Below are 20969 nucleotides of genomic sequence, written 5' to 3' on the forward strand. Positions count from 1 at the left end.
CTTATGCTAATTGTCAGATTAATAGATTTTAAGTTTTGGCCGTGATAACAAACATACGTTTAATTTTTATATGTTGGTAGAGGTTTTACCCACTATTTACTAAAACAGTTTAATAGTTTTCACTGAAATTCTCTGTGTCTTTGCAATATTTATACATTTTCACTCATCTTCTCTAAGACACACTGAGAAACAGTCTTCTGGTTATGGACTAAATTGAGTAATACAATATTGGTTTTGTCACATTGAATCAGTGGAAGGTACAATTTCGAGGCTTATCAGCAATGTTCCTCCCATGGACACTGGAGTTTTGTTTTCACTTCCATTTAGTCTAGCAGAGAGCCTTTACTGTTACTATGATGCATCGTTAGGGCCTCTGAGCTACTGATTATTATGAAGTATTAAACTGTTTTATGTCTTTTTTTTATAGGATATTAATGACTGTATTCTTGAGAACTATGCAGAGTGTTCCAACCCCAGGTTATTTTACATTATACCATACTTTTGTGGACAACATCCAAAATGCAGGTAAGTATTATTGCGCTTACTGTATTTACTGTATTGTCCTTATTCACTACAGAAATGATCAACAGTACAAATAGTGATATACAGATGAAATACGAGACACATACTTTGTGAGAGATTACAAATTAAAGTAAATTTAAATAAACTGTAAAGATTATGGAGTGCAAGATTAAAGCTATTTGAGCACTGTAATATATTAAAGTGGTTTACCAGCCAAATAAAAAATCTATCGCCACTAACCCTCTATGTAAGGAATCAATTTTAGAATGATACTTTTCTAACCATCGATTCTATCACTAAGCTCTTTGTACTGGTGCTCACTGCAAGGTATCAGTTGCATGCAAAGTAAAACAGTGTTCTGAAAACTGATTCTTCAATGCAGCTCTCCTGGCTCCATGCTTCACTGTAATGTTCCATAGAGGCCTTCTCAGCTATGGGCCCCATAGAATCTGCACTCCCCGTGCCTATGATAGCCATGCCCTGTGTTGCCACTCTCTCTTAAGTTTTCTTAGAACTGAACTATAGAATCTGTTACATTTAGCACCTATTGCAATGACTCTAACCCTGTAACTCATCCTGCCTGGGTAATATACCACATCCTGGTTAAATTATTCATCGTGTGGACTGACCTCCATTACACACCACTGGCACCTGTATAACTACCTAAAGGATCTCCCAATATAAGCAGATGTGATATGGTTTACCGGTAGTCAGGATGCCGGCGGTCAGAAGACCGACCGCGGCATCCTGATTGAGAGAATCCTGACAGGGAAGTATACTCAAACTCCCCTAGTACTCCCTAACCCTCCCTTCTAGTAGCCTAATTTTCATTTTTTTCTGGAGCTTAACGACTGTACGGTACTGGTTCTGCAGTGCTTCAAGTGCAAGCATTGACTTAGATTACTAGTCATTTTCTAGAAATGAACAAATAGCGCAAGACTGCTTTTATATACAATGGTGCTTAAAAGTTTGTGAACCCTTCAGAAATGTTTATATTTCTGCTGAAATGTGTCGATTGTCACACAAGTCCTAATAGATAATGGGGGTGATTCCGAGTTGATCGCTCGCTAACAGATTTTAGCAGCATTGCACACGCTAGGCCGCCACCCTCTGGGAGTGTATCTTACCATAGCAGAATAGCGAACAAAAGATTAGCAGAATTGCGAATAGAAAATTCTTAGCAGTTTCTGAGTAGCTCCAGACCTACTCACAGATTGCGTTCAGCTCAGCCCGTTTTGTTCCTGGTTTGATGTCATACACACGCCCTGCGTTCAGCCAGCCACTCATCCGTTTCACCAGACACTCCTCCGTTTCACCAGACACTCCCGCTTTTTCCCTGACACGCCTGCGTTTTTCCGCACACTCCCTGAAAACGGCCAGTTTCCGCCCAGAAACACCCACTTCCTGAAAGTCCGACTCCGATCACTTCAACAATGAAAATTCCTCGTTCGGACGTGAGTAAATCTACTAAGTTTTGTGCTAAAATACTTAGTGCATGCGCACTGCATACCATGTACATGCGCATGTTTGCATTAATCGCTCTGTTGCGAAAATCGGCAACGAGCGATCAACTCGGAATGACCCCCAATGAGAGATATTTTACAGGTGAAATTAGAGTCAGGTATTTTCAATCTATGGAATGGCAATCAGGTGTGAGCGGACAACCTGTCTTTTAAAAAAAATAGGGATCAAAGTGAATGGGAGCGTCTCTGTATGCTCGGCGGCAAGACGAGGCGCAGGTACGCCTAAGTACGCAGCGCGTCCCCTGCCTGTTATGCAGCCACGCTCAATGAGCATGGCTCTATCTGTTTCATGCCACAAACAAAGGAGATTTCTGAGGACCTCAGAAGAAGAGTTGTAGATGCTCATCAAGCTGGAAAAGGTTACAGAATAATCTATAAAGAGTTTGGACTCCACCAGTCAATAGTCAGAGAGATTGTGTACAAATGCAGGAAATTCCAGACCAATATTACTCTCCCGAGGAGTGGTCGACCGACAAAGATCACGCCAAGAGCAAGACGTCTAACAGTTTGCAAGGTCACAAAGGAACCCAAGGTAACCCTTAAGCAACTGAAGGCCTTTCTCACATTAGCTAATGTTAATGTTTATGAGTCCACCATCAGGACACTGAACACCAATGGTGTGCATGGCATGATTGCAAGTAGAAAGCCACTGCTCCAAAAAGAAGGTTGCTACTAGTCTGCAGTCTGCTAACGATCACCTGGACAAGCCATAAGCAATTGGAACAATGTTTTGTGGACAGAGGAGCCTAAAATAGAGCTTTTTGGTTTAAATGAGAAGTGTTATGTTTGGAGAAAGGAGAACACTGCATTCCAGCAAAACCTCATACCAGCTGGGAAACACGGTAGTGGTGGTGGTATCATGGTTTGGGCCTGTTTTGCTGCAGCTGGCCCAGGACGACTTGCCATTATTGATGGGACAATGAATTCTGAATTATGCCAAAATATTCTAAAGGAAAATGTCAGGACATCTGTCCATGAGCTGCATCTCAAGAGAACGTGGGTCATGCATCAAGACCATGACCCAAAGCACACAAGTCATTCTGCCAAAGAATGGTTAAAGAAGAATACATTTTAAAGTTTTCGAATGGTCATGTCAAAGTCCTGACCTTAATCCAGTCGAAATGTTGTTGAAGGACCTGAAGCGAGCAGTTCATGGGAGGAAACCCACTAACATCACAGAGTTGAAGCTGTTTTGTATGGAGGAATGGGATAAAATTCCTCCAAGCCGATGTTCAGGACTGATCAACAATTACTGGAAACATTTACATGCAGTTATTGCTGCACAAGGCGGTCATACCAGATACTGAAAGCAAAGGGTCACATACTTTTGACACTCAAAGATATGTGGTATTTGATCATTTTTCTCAATAAAAAAAAAAAATTAGCAAGTCCAATTGCTTTGTCTCATTTCTTAGATTTGGTTCTCTTTATCTACTTCTAGGAATTGTGTGACTATCTGAGGTAGTTTTAGGCCAAATTTCAGTAGAAATATAGAAAGTTATGAAGGGTTCACAAACTTTCGAGCACTACTGTATTTAGGAACCACATTACTAAAGTACAGCTTTCTTGTAGCCATAAGAAATGTCTGAACATAACAATGTCCTTCTGGTCTACAGACATGGGGGTATATTTACTAAAATTCGTAATTTCCCGACTGAGGTTAAAGTTCAATCACGAATGACATCGAAAGTGTAAAGTTGCAACTTTTTGAATTTATTACGACTAATTTACTAAGCTGTCGTATTCTGCATTTTCGTATTTTCCGATGTCGATGTCATTTGTTTTTTTTTGCAGTGTTTTACGTGAGTGACTTGTAAAACACTGCCGACTTTAACACAATGAATCTCGGGCGGATCTGAGAGATCCGTGCTGGGCTTCATTGTGCACCTTTATTAAATAGAAATCATTGTTAAAATCTTTTTAAAAATGCGTGGGGTCCCCCCTCCTAAGCAAAACCAGCCTCGGGCTCTTTGAGCCGGTCCTGGTTGAAAAAATATGGGGGGAAAAAGGATAGGGGTTCCCCCATATTTAAACAACCAGCACCGGGCTCTGCGCCTGGTCCTGGTTCCAAAAATACGGGGGACAAAAAGCGTAGGGGTCCCCCGTATTTCTGAAACCAGCACCGGGCTCCACTAGCCAGATACATAATGCCACAGCCGGGGGACACTTTTATCTAGGTCCCTGCGGCCCTGGCATTACATAACCAACTAGTCACCCCTGGCCGGGGTACCCTGGAGGAGTGGGAACCCCTTCAATCAAGGGGACCCCCCCCTCCAGACACCCAAGGGCCAGGGGTGAAGCCCGAGGCTGTCCCCCCCATCCAAGGGCTGCGGATGGGGGGCTGATAGCCTTTTTGTCAAAAAATGAATATTGTTTTTAGTAGCAGTACTACAAGTCCCAGCAAGCCTCCCCCGCAAGCTGGTACTTGGAGAACCACAAGTACCAGCATGCGGTGGAAAACCGGGCCCGCTGGTACCTGTAGTACTACTACTAAAAAAATACCCCAATAAAAACAGAAGACACACACCTTGAAAGTAAAAGTTTAATACATACATCCACAGCTCCATATACACATACTTACCTATGTTCACACGAGGGTCGGTCCTTTTCTCCATGTAGAATCCATGGTGTACCTATTGAAAAAATTATACTCACAAAATCCAGTGTAGATGGCTCCTCTTTTTCTCAATTTGTAATCCTGGTACTTTGCAAAATAACAAAACGGACACCCGACCTCGCACTGAAAGGGGCCCCATGTTTTCACATGGGACCCCTTTCCCCGAATGCCAGGAACCCCCCCTGACTTCTGTCTAAGAGGGTTCCATCAGCCAATCAGGGAGCGCCACGTTGTGGCACCCTCCTGATTGGCTGTGTGCTCCTGTAGTGTATGACAGGCAGCACACTGCAGTGTTACAATGTAGCGCCTATGCGCTCCATTGTAACCAATGGTGGGAACTTTGTGGTCAGCGGTTGACCGAAAGTAACCTCACCGCTGACCACAAAGTTCCCACCATTGGTTACAATGGAGCGCATAGGCGCTACATTGTAACACTGCCGTGTGCTGCCTGTCATACACTACAGGAGCACACAGCCAATCAGGAGGGTGCCACAACGTGGCGCTCCCTGATTGGCTGATGGAACCCTCTTAGACAGAAGTCAGGGGGGGTTCCTGGCATTCGTGGAAAGGGGTCCCATGTGAAAACATGGGGCCCCTTTCAGTGCGAGGTCGGGTGTCCGTTTTGTTATTTTGCAAAGTACCAGGATTACAAATTGAGAAAAAGATGAGCCATCTACACTGGATTTTGTGAGTATAATTTTTTCAACAGGTACACCATGGATTCTACATGGAGAAGAGGACCGACCCTCGTGTGAACATAGGTAAGTATGTGTATATGGAGGTGTATATGTATTAAACTTTTACTTTCAAGGTGTGTGTCTTCTGTTTTTATTGGGGTATTTTTTTAGTAGTAGTACTACTACAGGTACCAGCGGGCCCGGTTTTCCACCGCATGCTGGTACTTGTGGTTCTCCAAGCACCAGTTTGCGGGGGAGGCTTGCTGGGACTTGTAGTACTGCTACTAAAAACAATATTCATTTTTTGACAAAAAGGCTATCAGCCCCCCATCCGCAGCCCTTGGATGGGGGGGACAGCCTTGGGCTTCACCCCTGGCCCTTGGGTGGCTGGAGGGGGGGGAACCCCTTGATTGAAGGGGTCCCCACTCCTCCAGGGTACCCCGGCCAGGGGTGACTAGTTGGTTATGTAATGCCAGGGCCGCAGGGACCTAGATAAAAGTGTCCCCGGCTGTGGCATTATGTATCTGGCTAGTGGAGCCCGGTGCTGGTTTCAGAAATACGGGGGACCCCTACACTTTTTGTCCCCCGTATTTTTGGAACCAGGACCAGGCGCAGAGCCCGGTGCTGGTTGTTTAAATATGGGGGAACCCCTGACATTTTTCCCCCCATATTTTTTCAACCAGGGCAGGCTCAAAGAGCCCGAGGCTGGTTTGGCTTAGGAGGGGGGACCCCACGCATTTTTTTTTAACAAAAATAACAATTTCCCACCCCTTCCCATTGAAAAACATGCACGGATCTCATGGATCCGTGCATGCCTATCCGAACACGGTAAAAAAAAGCAGGTCTGTTTTTTTTTTAGCACTTTTTCACGATTTGTATTTTAGCACGGCAGTGTTTGGCTATTGTCGGCAGTGTTTGTGATTTGCACTTTTTAGTAAATGACCGATTTCTACCAAATTCCAGGTGTATTTGACCGATGGTGTATTGATTCGTAATTTTTTCCTAGGACTTCCAAAAAAATACGAATACCCTCATCACTGCCGTGATTTGAGTTTAGTAAATTCCCGAGATGACACTTTGAAGAAAAAACATCATCTCGGTCAAAATCGGGACCTTAGTAAATATACCCCATGTTGTTTAAAATGAATGATATTTATTGCACTAAATGTGAGAAAGTTTCGATTAACTCTGCTAAGAGAACGCTTTTCAGTACTTTGCGCATGGATAGGGAGCGATACTTGGATAGTTTGAGGTTCAGTATTGTTAATGTCAAAAAGTGTAATTTAAGGAAATGCAAAGGTGATGGCCCACAGTTCTAATGTATGATCTGTTTTCCCCACTTCCCGATGCTACAGTGCATTGTGGCGTCAATAGCAGTAACACTTTTTTATTCCATAGCGATTTCATGTTTTGGGGGTGTCACACCAACTATTTGTATGAGCTTATGTGTTCATATAGATGATTATTGTATCTACAGGTTATTTGGAGGTTCCATATGAAAGAGTAGGCCACAAATATCCAGGACTCTGACTACTCAGGCCCCACCCATCCCATCCCTCAGCTGCTGCCACCTCTTGGCATAGGGCTACTGTGGCTAAAATAAGATCTTGCTTTAAACATTCCTTGGAAATACTTGTCCCCTAAGCAAAGGCCTGAGACTTGTTTACGTTATGAAACACTGCCCTCTGAAATGTAATGAGTTTTAGATTCAGGAGGACTCTAGCACCAGAGAATTGCTTGCGAACTTGTAATCTTGTAATGAGTTACCCATACATCTATTTCCTCCAGGGATCCTGGTGAGTGGGCCTTGGAACGTGCAAAGCAGAATGTGAATGAAAACTTTCTTCTTGTCGGAATTCTGGAAGAGCTGGAAGATGTGCTGCTTTTGCTGGAAAGATTTTTACCTCACTACTTCAAGGATGTCATGAGCATTTATAAAAATCCAGGTATATACAGCAGTTTAGTGTCATCTTACGTACTTAAATCTGTATACAAACTTGTGTTTTTTCAGCATTTAAAAGGCAAATGTCACTGCTAGAGGTGGAAAACAGATATAGTTGGTGGGAGAGGTGTAACCTCTAATCTTAATGCTTAATCATTCCAGCATGATGGATGCAACATGCAGAGAGCTCCGTTCCATGACAGTGTTTAAACAATCAAAATAATGCAATGTAACTTTTAGGACAATTTAATTTGTCAAAATCAAATATCAGATCCAAGGCAGGATGTATCAAACATCAGATTTTGGATGCGATACATCTTTCCACCTACTACATCCATAGTGGCATTAATAATGCCAGTATGCATATACAAATGTGATTAAAATTGCAAAGGTCAGCTCTTCTGAAAAGAACTTCCTTTGCAGTGATAGTACTTCCAGGTTTATAACCTGGGAGCCCTCCTGCGCTGGCCAATGCACTGGCTGATGTGCAAGCCATGGGGGACACTGAAAGGGATTGGATTAGATCCTTGTCTTCTATTTGGCCACTCCACCTATCGATGGTGTTTCCTACAGGGTACAAGCTCTTCCAAGTTTTGCTTTCCAGAAGTTTGTACATATGGGTAATGCGGACAAATGGTAGTTTCCAGAGTTTTGGCCACATTTTTACTTTAGTACATCCCGCCTCCAGTCTTGAGAACATAATTTTTCACATCAACAGACTTAGAAGTATCCATTATCAATCAACATATTTAGACCATATTTTTTGTCTATTTTTGGACATTATCTCATTTCAGCATCAAAATCATGCTTCACTCATCATTTTGGTAATATTTAAGTTTATGATTGAATCATAATTCTGATGAAAGAGTGACAAATGATGATGCCAAAAAAAGGACAGATTATCTGCAACTTGTATTGGGTCAGTACATTTCTTAGGAGCCTGGCGCTAATCAATTTAATAAATCAACCAATATTGTAACAATTCAGTATGTTAAAACTCAATAGCTGCTCATTCAAAAGAGAGTAAAAACCGTACAGCCTATCATTAAATAGTACATACTAGAAGCAAACTGGTTTTGAGAGTGCTAATAATCGGATAATATTTATAAAATACAATTTAAGAAGAGAGGAACCATGAGTGATTCACAGGAGGCCAATATTAGTACAGGTTGAGTATCCCATATCCAAATATTCCGAAATACGGAATATTCCGAAATACAGAATTTTTTGAGTGAAGCCGATATAGTGAAACCTTTGTTTTCTGATGGCTCAATGTACACAAACTTTGTTTAATACACAAAGTTATTAAAAATATTGTAGTAAATGACCTTCAGGCTGTGTGTATAAGGTGTATATGAAACATAAATGAATTGTATATATGTACACAAACTTTGTTTAATGCACAAAGTTATTAAAAATATTTGCTAAAATGACCTTCAGGCTGTGTATATAAGGTGTATAGGAAACAAAAATGCATTCTATGCTTAGACTTGGGTCCCATCGCCATGATATCTCATTATGGTATGCAATTATTCCAAAATACTGAAAAATCCGATATCCAAAATACTTATGGTTCCAAGCATTTTGGATAAGGGATACTCAACCTGTAGTGTGTATAAATATTTTTTCATTTCTTAAATAATACAGTACAATCCAAAAATGAGACAAAAAAAATTATGAATATATGCTTAACAAATGCTGTATGCCCACTATTTATATGAACGTTTTTATTACTTTTCATATTAAGTCATATACAAATATGGACAAATTTGTTGGTTCCCTTACAGCTCATTGAAACAATTCTTCATTTCTCTTGAAAAGTAATGACATAAAAAGCTATTATCTTATGTACACCCATTTGCATGCCTTTCCTACTGATGTAATAGAATAAAGCAAATAAATTATTGCTTATTCTCCAAAGATATTCTAAAATGTCCTGGACAGATTTGTTGGTACCGTTAATAAAATATGATAAATAATTGGATTATAGGGATATTTCTTGAATTAGCATCACACTTCAATCTGTTAATCAGCAATTCAGCCTCTTTAAATCAAGAAAAATAGTTACTCTGCTGTTTGGTATCATCTTGGGCACCACACTACATGGATCAAAGAGTTGCATGAGGAGATCAGAATGAAAATTATAGACAAACATGTTAAAGGTAAAGGCTATAAGACCATCTCCAAGCAGCTATATGGTCCTGTGACTACAGTTGCAAATATTATTAAGAAGTTTAAAGTCCATGGCACTGAAGCCAATCTCTCTGGACGTGGCCACAACAGGAAAATCGACCCCAGATTAAACAGAAGTATAGTGAGAATGGTAGAGAAAAAGCCAAGGGAAACTTCCAAAGAGATACAAGCCAAACTCCAAGGTCAAGGTACATCAGTGTCTGATCGCAATATCCACCACTATTTGAGCGACAGTGGACTCCATGGAAGAAGACCCAGGAGGACTTCACTTTTGAAAAAATAACATAATAAAGCCAGACTGGAATTTGCTAAAATGCATTTGACACAATGCTTCTGGGAGAATTGGACAGATGAATCAAAACTGGAGGTTTTTGGCAAGTCACATTAGCTCTATATTCACAGACAATAAAATGAAACTGTAAAAGAACAGAACACCACACCTACTGTAAAACATGTACCGGATGCCATGAATCTGTGCACAATGAAATATCAAAACTATCAAGGTATTTTGGAGTGAAATATACTGTCCAGTGTCAGAAACTCTTTCTGGTCAACCACGGGATAATGACCCACAACATACAGCTAAGAGCACTCGAGAATGGATAAGAACAAAACATTTGATGATTCTGAAGTGGCCTTCTATGAGCCCTGATCTGAATCCTATCGCACATCTATGGAAAGAGCTAAAGCATGCAGTCTGGAGAAGGCACCCACCAAATCTGAGACAGCTGGAGCAGTTCACTCAGGACAAGTGTGCCAGACTACCTGTTGACATGTACAGAAGCCTCATTGAGAGCTACAGAAATCGCTTGATTGCAGTGATTGCCTGTAAAGGTTGTGCAACAAAACATTAAGTTAATGGTCCCATCATTTATGTCCCTGCCATATTCATTTGTTTTATTATTTCATATATTCTGTTTAATAAAAAATCAAATGCAAAGTCTGATTTCTGCTAGATATGGAATAAACAATGGAGGATGGCAATTACTTTCGTCACTTTCATGTTATTTCAGAGAATACAGGTTCTTCTTCTTTACCAACAAATATGTTATTGTCTGTATAAAATATATGGATAGGTGTTACCAGGCTTTATACACCTATGAGGTAAGAGTTGGGAAAATTGCCGTTTTCACTTTTCAAATTTAGGCATAAAATATTTGTCACATCTGTATTCAAAATTTGGATTTTGATAAATATACCCATTATTCTGTGTTTCTAGCTTAAGTGTATAATTTGTAGTATATTTGCAATGTGTTTTAGTGAGTTATTTTTTGTTATTGTTTACTTCAGAACACAGAAAACTTGGAAACCTGACTGTTACCGTGAAGAAAACTTTCCCAACTCACAGCGCACTACAGGTTCTTTACCAGCGCATGAAATATGAATATGAATTTTACTATTATGTCAAAGAACAGTTCCATTTGCTGAAACGTAAATTTGGGCTGAAATCTCATGTGAAAGCTACTCCCAATCAAGATCTTTCAGCCCCAATTCCCAACCCTATGGAAACGGAGGAGCCCATCGAAGATGAGGACGATCAAAATGATGAGAAGTGGTTAGAGGACATTTATAAGAGATGATGCCCCACTTGTAGAATCACAACTATGAGTCCACATCCATTTCTTAAGCTTTTTTTATTGTCAAAAAAATCCTTAAGGAACATGGTTAATGCTTAACTGCATTAACACTTTCCCACATGTTGGGTATTAGGGAAATACTTGTACCCGATTTTGCGGGTTGTGTTTACTTTTATTTTTTTATGTTCAGTGGGATTGATGGGAGAATTTAGAAATAGGAAATACAGAACGTTGACTTGAGATTTTGCCAGTATTTGCATATTTCAGGAAGCCTCCGGTACAGTATAATCAGTGATCAGAAGACTTACCACATGATGGGAGGTATTTACCAAGATATGCCTGGTGTCTGCTCTTTCTTACCCATTTAATACTATGTTTTGCACTTAAGCTTTATATTTCTTTCACAAAAACGCCCAAGACTTACATCCTGCAAGTTAATGACTGCCATCAGCATGTATATGCAATTATCTCTATTTCCCCATGAGGTTTTGGGAAATAATAGCTTGAACTGTCCAGTTTGGTTACCTGTGTCCATCTCTAAGCACTTTAGGACACAAGGAGATTCCATTATTTGACTCAAGTCCTGTTTTCCTTGAAACTGTTGAAGACATGAGATTATAATGTAAAAAACTTGCCCCACCCTGTCAGAGAGATTACTTTGGGCAGTATTAATGGAGATACTCTTTTGCTATAACCATCAACTGAAAAATATATGTATGAAACATATACCATTAGGAGGTTTAAGCAATTTAATTTCATACTGTATGTCATTTTGAAACAAAACCAAACCGGAACAATATATAATGATTTGCTGCAGTGCTTGGTGAAATGTACTGTCTTGCCTTCCCTGAATGTCAGAATAAGTGTTTGATTTCTAAATTATTTACAACTCCATTCAAACCTAGCCGTAATTCTGGGGAAGTTCATCTAGAATTTCCAGCTGATGACTTTCATCAGTTGCAACCTCTACTTAGTGTCACATGTTGTGTCAGACTTGTTTCCTCCTTTGCTACAGAGGAATTCTTTTATGTATTCATAGAGGTTTTTTACACTAGTACAAACATCATGGGACACCTCTCTATATAAAAACAACAATTAAAATGACAGTTAACAAAAATAATTATGAATACTGTGATAGTTATTAAGTATAAAACACCTACACCAAAGTACACTCACAGCAAGATGACACATTAGACAGCCATGATAATGGAACATTGGTCATGTGCAGACCTCCTGACAATAGCTTCGCGCAAACTACTCTGCATCGGTGGCAGGCTTCCCCTGGACACCCCCTTGACTTGCTGATTGCAGCGCCAACTACCTAGTGTGGGGTGGGGGGGGGGGGGTGGTAGTTCGCTTTGCACATATAAACATACATGATGTTTGTAATATATGTGCTGGCAGTGTATCCGTATAGTCAGCGGTGCTGTATACCACAGCTGCCGTGGTAAACCCGGGGACTCTGCATTAGGATTTACTCTCCTAAATCCGCATCCCAGACTCCTATGAAACTAGCCAATGAGATTTTGGGGGTGGGCTTAGGAGAGTGCACTGGGTAGCCGGCACTGCTGCTTATTATAGACAGTATAAATAATTGTACCAACACATGAATAAGTCAGCCTTATGCCACCAGGGCATTCCTTCCAAATTCCCAGGACGCTCCCCTGAAATGAGGTCTGTTAAGAGGTATTATAGAGGGGTATAAGCTGACTGCACTATCAGTATCATCTCATAAAGAGTGTTATACAAAAATTTGTTCAAAACTAATACATTATAATTGAAATATGATTATAGCTATTTCCTATAATTCAAGAACAGACCAGTAAAGGATGAGGAAGGAAGCAAATTTAGAAGATACAGTGACTCTGTGTTACGAATAACTATGGCATGTTATTTCTGTCATATATTGGGGCTAATTCAACAAGGAACGCAAAACTGCACGAATTGCGAAAATACGTAAAATCTGAGAAAAAATACAACTTCTGAGACAGCAAAAACTGCGTATGCACTACAAAAACTAGGCATGTAGGGGGCTTACTAAAGGGCTGGACTCGCAAAAACTACGAGCAGGGATGTGTTGTGGGCGTATGCAGATTTTAGATAGGCGGAGCATACGTATTTTTTTTGCAACTGAACGCACATTTATGGTGTGCAGTTTGAGTTACTACAGGTCAACCTTAAAATCTGCACAAGCTGACCTCAGTTGTAGAATGTTGGATGTATACTGCAATCATTGCTTCATTACACCCAGTTGAAGCAGATCACACTGCTGACCACAATTCACTTTATTCAGCTGCATTGAAACTTCACAACATGTAAGGGAGCTTTAACACATGTATTACTCTAAAATATATGTTAGTAGTAACCTAATAATTCTTTAAGTTAATAACAATGCAGGTTTGTCAAGAACACACTTGTTTTCCTACAAACATGTACAATAACATTTACAAAAGCAAGTTTTTTTTTTTTTTGTTCTTTGTTTGGTTAATGGCTTTTTGTTTAAAAGCTGAGTTTTTTCATGATTTAAAGCGACAAACAATTATTATCTTCAAAAATCATACCCACATACATGTGTAAAGTTTTTTTGTTTTTTTCCCCTTGACAAAGAAACATATGTTCAATAACATCACCACAATAATTGTAATTTTGTGGACATTTTAATTACGCACCACTTTTAAAAAAATATATATTTTCACATTAAACAATAAAATAAGGAATGTTAATAATAACAAAGAAACATTAATATGTCATGTGTGTAAACTTTCAACATAAAAAAAAATATATATATTTTTTTCCCTTTTTCCGCCTGCGTTTGTGGATTCACCAGCGGAAGTAGCTCGTCTTGTTGTTCGATGCATCCTGTCAGTAGGCATGGTTGGCTCAATGTTATGTGTAGCTGATGTTAAATTGTGACATCAGAAACATTTACGCAAAAAATGCGACTAAAGTGTACGTTTTTTCCGCAAAAAATGCAGATTTTTAAATCTAATCGCAAAATTGTTTTGTGTTGCAGAGTTTCCATTTCAGCGTGCTTTCGCAGTTTTGCGATTGGTCGCACTTTTTACGATCCTTACTGAATTAGCCCCATTGTCCTGACATTTGTACCTTTAAAAATTCCAATTTATTTACCCTAACTTTTCACACATTCATCGTCTGCGAATTAAAAGCCACGGTAACTCGCACTGGCGGCCGTGTTACCTTAGCGTGGATTCTAAGTGAGTAGGGAAAAGTCATTTGTGACTTTTTGAGCTGCATTTAGTGATTCACAGCAAAGTCATGTGTAGTTATTTACCAGCTGTTATACAGTAGCTTCATGATTTTATGCCGTCAAGTCTACAAAATACTAGAAAGGTTGTTTTAATTCAGAGTTCAGCTACTTAAGTAGTGTTAGAACTATTTCCTTAACAAAAACTCATCCCTAAATATAAGTAAAAAATTATATGGATCCTATAAATTATAAGCAATCAGAGCAGGGACCTAGTTTATACCATCTCACACCTCATCCTGAGCTACTTCACGTGCTCTCAGATCTGCATCTAACCTGTGCATCACCTCTCACCACTCTGATCACCGCTTATCACTCCTGCCTACCACATTGTATATGTGCTACCCACCTAAGATTCCCTACCATGCCTGATTATCCCTAGATTTCAAATGAATAAACCCTCTCTGAAACCCACCTATTTCCTTGTCCCTAGTCCTACCCCCCTACACTACTGACACCAGTACCCTCCTACTTCCCAATCTAAACCACACTCATTTGTCTTGTTTCAGCTCTGCCCTTTTCCCATCAGGATGTAAGCTCATATTCAGGAGCTATTTGTTTTCATGTCTGAATGTATCATTAGTATATCCCTATTTTATGAAACCTATGTTTTCATTACTTGCTATGACACCTCAAAAATCACCATTGGTGGTGATAATAATAACAACCACAACTGCTGGATAGCTAAATACTGAATGCTCCAATATCCGTTCGGACAAGGAGATAGATCACAGCTGGCTCCTGCCTCTATGTCGGAAATACTTGTCTAATTAGGATCCAGCTGTCATTTCTCAAGCAGTCATTCCAGCTGCTCATCAGGGCCCAAGCTCCCAAGTACAAGTTAATACTGGTCAGAAGTTACTGTAGCCCCCTTCATGAGATGAGGAGCTAAAAACAATTCATTCAGTGAGCCTGTGGTTGCTCCCATTCCCCCACCCCACTGCCCTATATACACACATATAAAGGAAAGAGGGGGCAGCTGGACTGCACACCCTAATACTAAGTTACTACTTATATTACTAGTTATTACTTGTTAGTAGCAGGGTGTGCAATCCAGCTCCCCCTTCTTCCTGTATATGCGTGTATATATTCTATACTTGAAGTTGAGGCTCCTCCATTCTGGTATTGGCACCCTTCCCATTTACCCTCAGGTGTTTTAATTAGCAGAGGATCTTACATTTCAGATCACACATTGATAAGGGCTCTATTTGAAGGTAAGACCTAGATAAATTTATAGAATGTGATACAGGTTAAGTATCCCATATCCATATATTCCGAAATACGGAATATTCCGAAATACGGACTTTTTTGAGTGAGAGTGAAATAGTGAAACCTTTGTTTTTTGATGTCTCAATGTACACAAACTTTGTTTAATACACAAAGTTATTAAAAATATTGTATTAAATGACCTTCAGGCTGTGTGTATAAGGTGTATATGAAACATAAATGAATTGTGTGAATGTAGACACACTTTGTTTAATGCACAAAGTTATAAAAAATATTGGCTAAAATGACCTTCAGGCTGTGTGTATAAGGTGTATATGTAACATAAATGCATTCTGTGCTTAGATTTAGGTCCCATCACCATGATATCTCATTATGGTATGCAATTATTCCAAAATACGGAAAAAATCCCATATCCAAAGTACCTCTGGTCCCAAGCATTTTGGATAAGGGAGACTCAACCTGTAGTATTAGAGATGTTAGGGACCCATGTGTAATGAAATCACCTGGTTGCGGTGCATGGGCCCACATATTTGCGCAAATGTGTGCTAAGAACTTCACTTATACTCTGCTAATTGTGAGGGTTTATCTAATTTATTCTTACTATCAGTGTTCTTAGTGCTAGTAATGTGCATCTGCATTTCTTTTCCGCCTGCACTGATAAGCCTGGGCCGATAAGACCAAACACCTCGACTCATGGGCTTGTCTGCACCCATGGTGGATGTGCTATAGGGAGAAACACTTCTAAAGTAATTACCTACAATTCTTCTATATTTAAACGTTTAATATTTTGGAGAATATGGATTCTCTGTTTATTCCATATATACCCCAGACATAGAGCAGAACAAATTGAAAGAATTATTTGCCTACTCTCTTCCCTTAAAAATAATTCTAAAAAACAGTCCATAAATTAAACACGCTAATCTTATAGTTTGTACCTGATATGATCTTCAGCAGAAAAGCTTATTATTGTGAAGTGGAAACACCTAGGAGCAACAACAGCTAAATCACAAGGTGGTAAGGGCCGTACTGACCGGGAGATGTGTGCTGAACGAACCCAGCAGTAAAATGAGCGACCTGCAACATTGTGCCTGCATGCAGGCCATTCTAGCACCGGCAATAGCGACACGCGGGACCGCGCATTGCTGTCGCCGGCACCCCTACACACGGAGCGATGTGTTCCTAAGCAATATAGTCACATTGCTTTAAGTGAACGTCTTTCCGTGTGTATACCCCTGTAGACCACACAATCTCAGATATCTAGACCACTGAATGCTGAAGCGCGTTGTGCATAAAAATTGTCTGCCCACCGTTGCAACGCTCACTGCTGAGTTACAAACTGTCTCTTGAAGCAATCTGGGCACAAGAAATGTGTGTCAGAGCATTCATGGCCATACAACGGTCAGAGATCATCATGTGCAATGCCAAACGTCAGCACGCCACATTGGTTTCTGGAGCAGTGGCATTGCACACTGTGGAGTGACAATTCTCGCTCCACCATCTGGCAGTCTGACGGGTGAATCCTGGATTTGGTGGATGCTAGGACTTCTTGCTCACGTGTGTATTGACATATGGAAATTCAGTGCAGGAGGACATCCATGTGAGGCAAGACAAGTGAGTGAAGTTTTTATAACCAAAACATTACACACAGGGCGGGATTCTAATCCTCAGGGGTGGTGAGCTGAAATGCGCGAAAAGTGACCCGTTTGGACGCCCAAACGGGACTTTTCACGATCGCGCCCATGTCTTTAGTCTGGTTTAGCTGCCTTACGCGGCTAAACCCGTCTCTTATGGGTGCGATCAGCGCGATAACGGGGGACCATAGAATATCACCCCGCAATCTCCCGTCACTTTAGACAGGAGATCGGGGGCAATAAAATATTTTAATCCCGCCCACAATATAACTTGTGCTACTAGGACCTTTCGACTAATTACATCGGACTCAAAGTGTTAAAATAACTTTTTCCTGTCTAGTTCCATTTTGTAATGGAAGACAATACCATGCAGCACAGACCTGTAATGTGTATATGTGGACTGAAATAGGCCTGGATCTGTGCATTTCCGTTGTGCAGTATACTGTATGTATGAATTTACTGTGGCTGTTCTTCATGCAAGTCCCTGTGTATGGTGCGGCTTTTGCTATACATGTGGTACATACTTACAATTTGGCATCTCTGATAACAGTTGTGATCTCTTCAAAACTTGTATGTATGAAGATATGATTATAGCTAGTTATTTGTACAGTTCATCTGTGATTTCAGTGTTTATACAGCATGACATGCTTATTTCATCTATATTTGCACATGATGTGATACATTTACTAAGATGGGAGTTCTATTTACAGTAAGATGGGATGTTGCCCATAGCAACCAATCAGAGTCTACTTCTCATTTATATAGCACCTTCTAGAAGAGAATACTTGAAATGTTATTGGTTGCTATGGGCAACATGCCATCTTAAATAGAACTCCCATCTTAGTAAATTTACTCTGATGTGTCTGTCATCTTAGATGGTGTAAATGGCCCTACATGAACAATGAAACAATGTGAAAGATGAACAATGTGGAAGATGAGCAATTTCCCTTTAACTTCCCAGAGCCCTGAAAAACGAAATTGAGTGTACACACTAAGCACTTTTTCAAACAATTTGAAAGACAAAAAATATCTTTGGAATTGGCACCTTATTTACATATTTTAATATTGGGGTGGCATTTCTGGGTGTGTGGGCAGGGCTGTAGAAGGTGGAACCAATTAAGTTTTTTTGTCACCCACTGCCCCACCAATTTCCACTGTGCCACCAACTTAATAAAAAATTAATTATAATGGGTTCATAAATACTAACTATATATATATATATATATATATATATATATATATATAGTATTTATGAACCCATTGTAATTAATTTTTTATTAAGTTGGTGGCACAGTGGAAACTGTTGGAGCAGTGGGTGAAATAAAACTTCATTGGTGGGACAGTGGAAGAAAATTAATTGTTGGGACAGTGGGAAACGCTGAGCGGTGACTGAGCGGCGTGCGGCTCCCATCAGCGGCTCAGCTAGAATGGAGCCGATGCCGGAGAGGAGGAGTAGTGTCACATCGTGAACATCGCTCATCATGGCTCCGTACACACATGCCGTGATGAGCGATGTCACAAGTGACATTGCTCACATTGAGCATGCTGCATAGCCAACCGCCGACCTCCAATAAACGAGTGGGTGTGCACATCGTTGATTGGTAGGGCCATACACACTAGACGATGTGAGCAATATATCGTTCACAATCGTCGTTATCGTTCACATCTGTGGAAAATATCCTCTAGTGTGTATGACCCTGAAGTCTTGTGCTAATACAACATATGGAAATGTTGTAGTCACATTTCTATAGGTTAGTCTCTTAAGGACCCCATACACTAGGACGATAATGCCCGATTTTGGGCATTTGGCCCAATATAGTGGATGAAATCGAGCATTTTGGAGGCGTCTCCGTTCCAATCCGATGCGCGTTCCTGTGAGCATCGGATCCTTCAGATTGAATGTGCTGCACATTCAATCTGCTCCGACCCCGCTGGCATGGCTGGGATCGGCCAGTATCGCCCAAGATACATCGTATGCAAAAGGACAGCATATCATGTATCTTGGGCGATCCTGCCCCTCGGGAGGCTGCCAGGGGTGATCGCCCACAACAAGTCAGACGGTCATATCGCGGTAGTGTATGGGGCCCTTTACTTCTGTCCCTACTGCATGAGTTGAAACAAAGCACTTTGGGCCTAATTCAGCATGGATCACTATTCAGAGAAATTGCAGTTGTCTGCGAGTAGAAACTAAGGCGCTGCCCCGACAGGAAGAAAAAACACAAATTGCAAATGCATTGCAGACTGCTATCCACTCACAGATGCACATGCAATTCCCAGAACATCAAAGAATCTTTTGCCATCTGAGCAAATGTGAGTAGGTCTGAGGCTGCCACTAATCTGCGACTGAGAGGGCCTGGAAGTGGTCTGCGCCGACGTCAGAGACCCTCCCCTAAAAACGCCTAGGTACGCCTGTGTTTTTACTGACACACCCAGAAATGCCGGCTTCCTATCAGTCAAACAGCGCCTTCATTGTGATTACAATGTGTATGCAAGTTCTGTCACTATTACCCCTTGCATGTGCGCAATGCGAACGCTACATATGCGCAGTCGTTCGATAATCACCCAATTTGCAAATTCTCTATATAGCGATCCATGCTGAATTAGGAGCTTTACACACTGCATACAATCTATGAGAGTATCAGAACAAATGCAGAAAGCTATGAATGGTACTCACACCCACTGGAATGGCTGTCCTTACTATACAATATATTACAGGCAAACAGGTTAATGAGGTATTCCTTTCAACTATAAACCTTACTGTACATTAAATCAGTATGTTCACCACATTTAATTAATAAACAGAAAAATATACAATGTTTATAGAGAAGCAAAATCTAAGAAAAAAAAAGTTTCCTTCATGTATTCTCTAAAATTTAGCATGACTACACAGACAATGTCCCAATTTACTGTTCAGGGTTTTCCTGTATTGCAAAATGTCACTGACACCATGTGGTAATAACTGTATTAAAATATATATAACTTTTGAATATCTAGAAACTGATTCTAGGGGGTAAATTTACTAAGATCTCTGTTTCACCTGTGTTTGCCTGAGAACAGACACGGGTGATTTTGACCAGACACAGGAGCTTTTTCTTAACTAAAACACAGCAATTTACTATGTTCCCGTGTTTTAGTTAATCGTGTTTTCCAATGGTGTATTTGTCCGTGGTGTCAGCCAAACACTCCCGTACATGAAGTCTACACAGATCAGTAGATCCGTGCAGGCATCTCTGTGCATAAAAAGTGTGAAAAAAAAATAGAGGGAAAAAAAAGTGTGGGGTCCTCCTTGATAGGCATAACCAGCCCTGGGCTCTTTCAGATGGTTCTAAATACACATGGGGAAAAAAATATGTGAGGTCCCCCTGTATTTCAAGAACCAGCACCAGGCTCTTGGACCGGTCCGGATTCCAAAAATAATGGGGGGGGGGGGAGACGTAGGGGTCCCCCATATTTTTTAAACAATCCTGCTTCACTAGCCAGGGAGGCAATGCCACAGCCAGGGGCCACGTTTATATTGGTCCCCTGGTTGTCCCCTGGGCAGTGGGTGCCAAGTTGATAGTCCATACACTAAGAGAATGAGCGGGAACCGGGTGACTTCTGCCATTAAAACACCCACCAGCCAATCAGAGGTCTCTGAGCTGTCAGTCAAGCCCATCCCCATAGATTTCAAAGGTGGGAAAGCTTCATTGAAGCCTATGTTGAGAACTACTACATTAAATCTTATGAAAATCACAAGGTTTACCTTTATTAACCTTGTGGTTAGAAATGTTTTTTAACTCCTCGGATGCCTACTTG

The 20969-nt window shown here is 40.6% G+C and overlaps 1 protein-coding gene across 1 annotated transcript in view; it reads left to right on the plus strand.

Annotated features, from left to right (window-relative positions):
* The window catches only part of UST (uronyl 2-sulfotransferase), a 641538-nt gene extending 623198 nt beyond the window's left edge, over positions 1 to 18340 (plus strand). Inside the window, exons 6-8 of the mRNA XM_063917505.1 lie at positions 428 to 525; positions 7128 to 7285; positions 10765 to 18340. Coding sequence (XP_063773575.1) covers positions 428 to 525; positions 7128 to 7285; positions 10765 to 11054 — 546 coding nt within the window. The 3' untranslated portion in view covers positions 11055 to 18340. The remainder of the gene's footprint in view (positions 1 to 427; positions 526 to 7127; positions 7286 to 10764) is intronic.
* The last annotated feature ends 2629 nt before the right edge of the window (positions 18341 to 20969 follow it).

The sequence above is a fragment of the Pseudophryne corroboree genome, chromosome 4 (genome assembly GCF_028390025.1).
Source record: "Pseudophryne corroboree isolate aPseCor3 chromosome 4, aPseCor3.hap2, whole genome shotgun sequence".
NCBI classification, from domain to species: Eukaryota; Metazoa; Chordata; class Amphibia; order Anura; family Myobatrachidae; genus Pseudophryne; species Pseudophryne corroboree.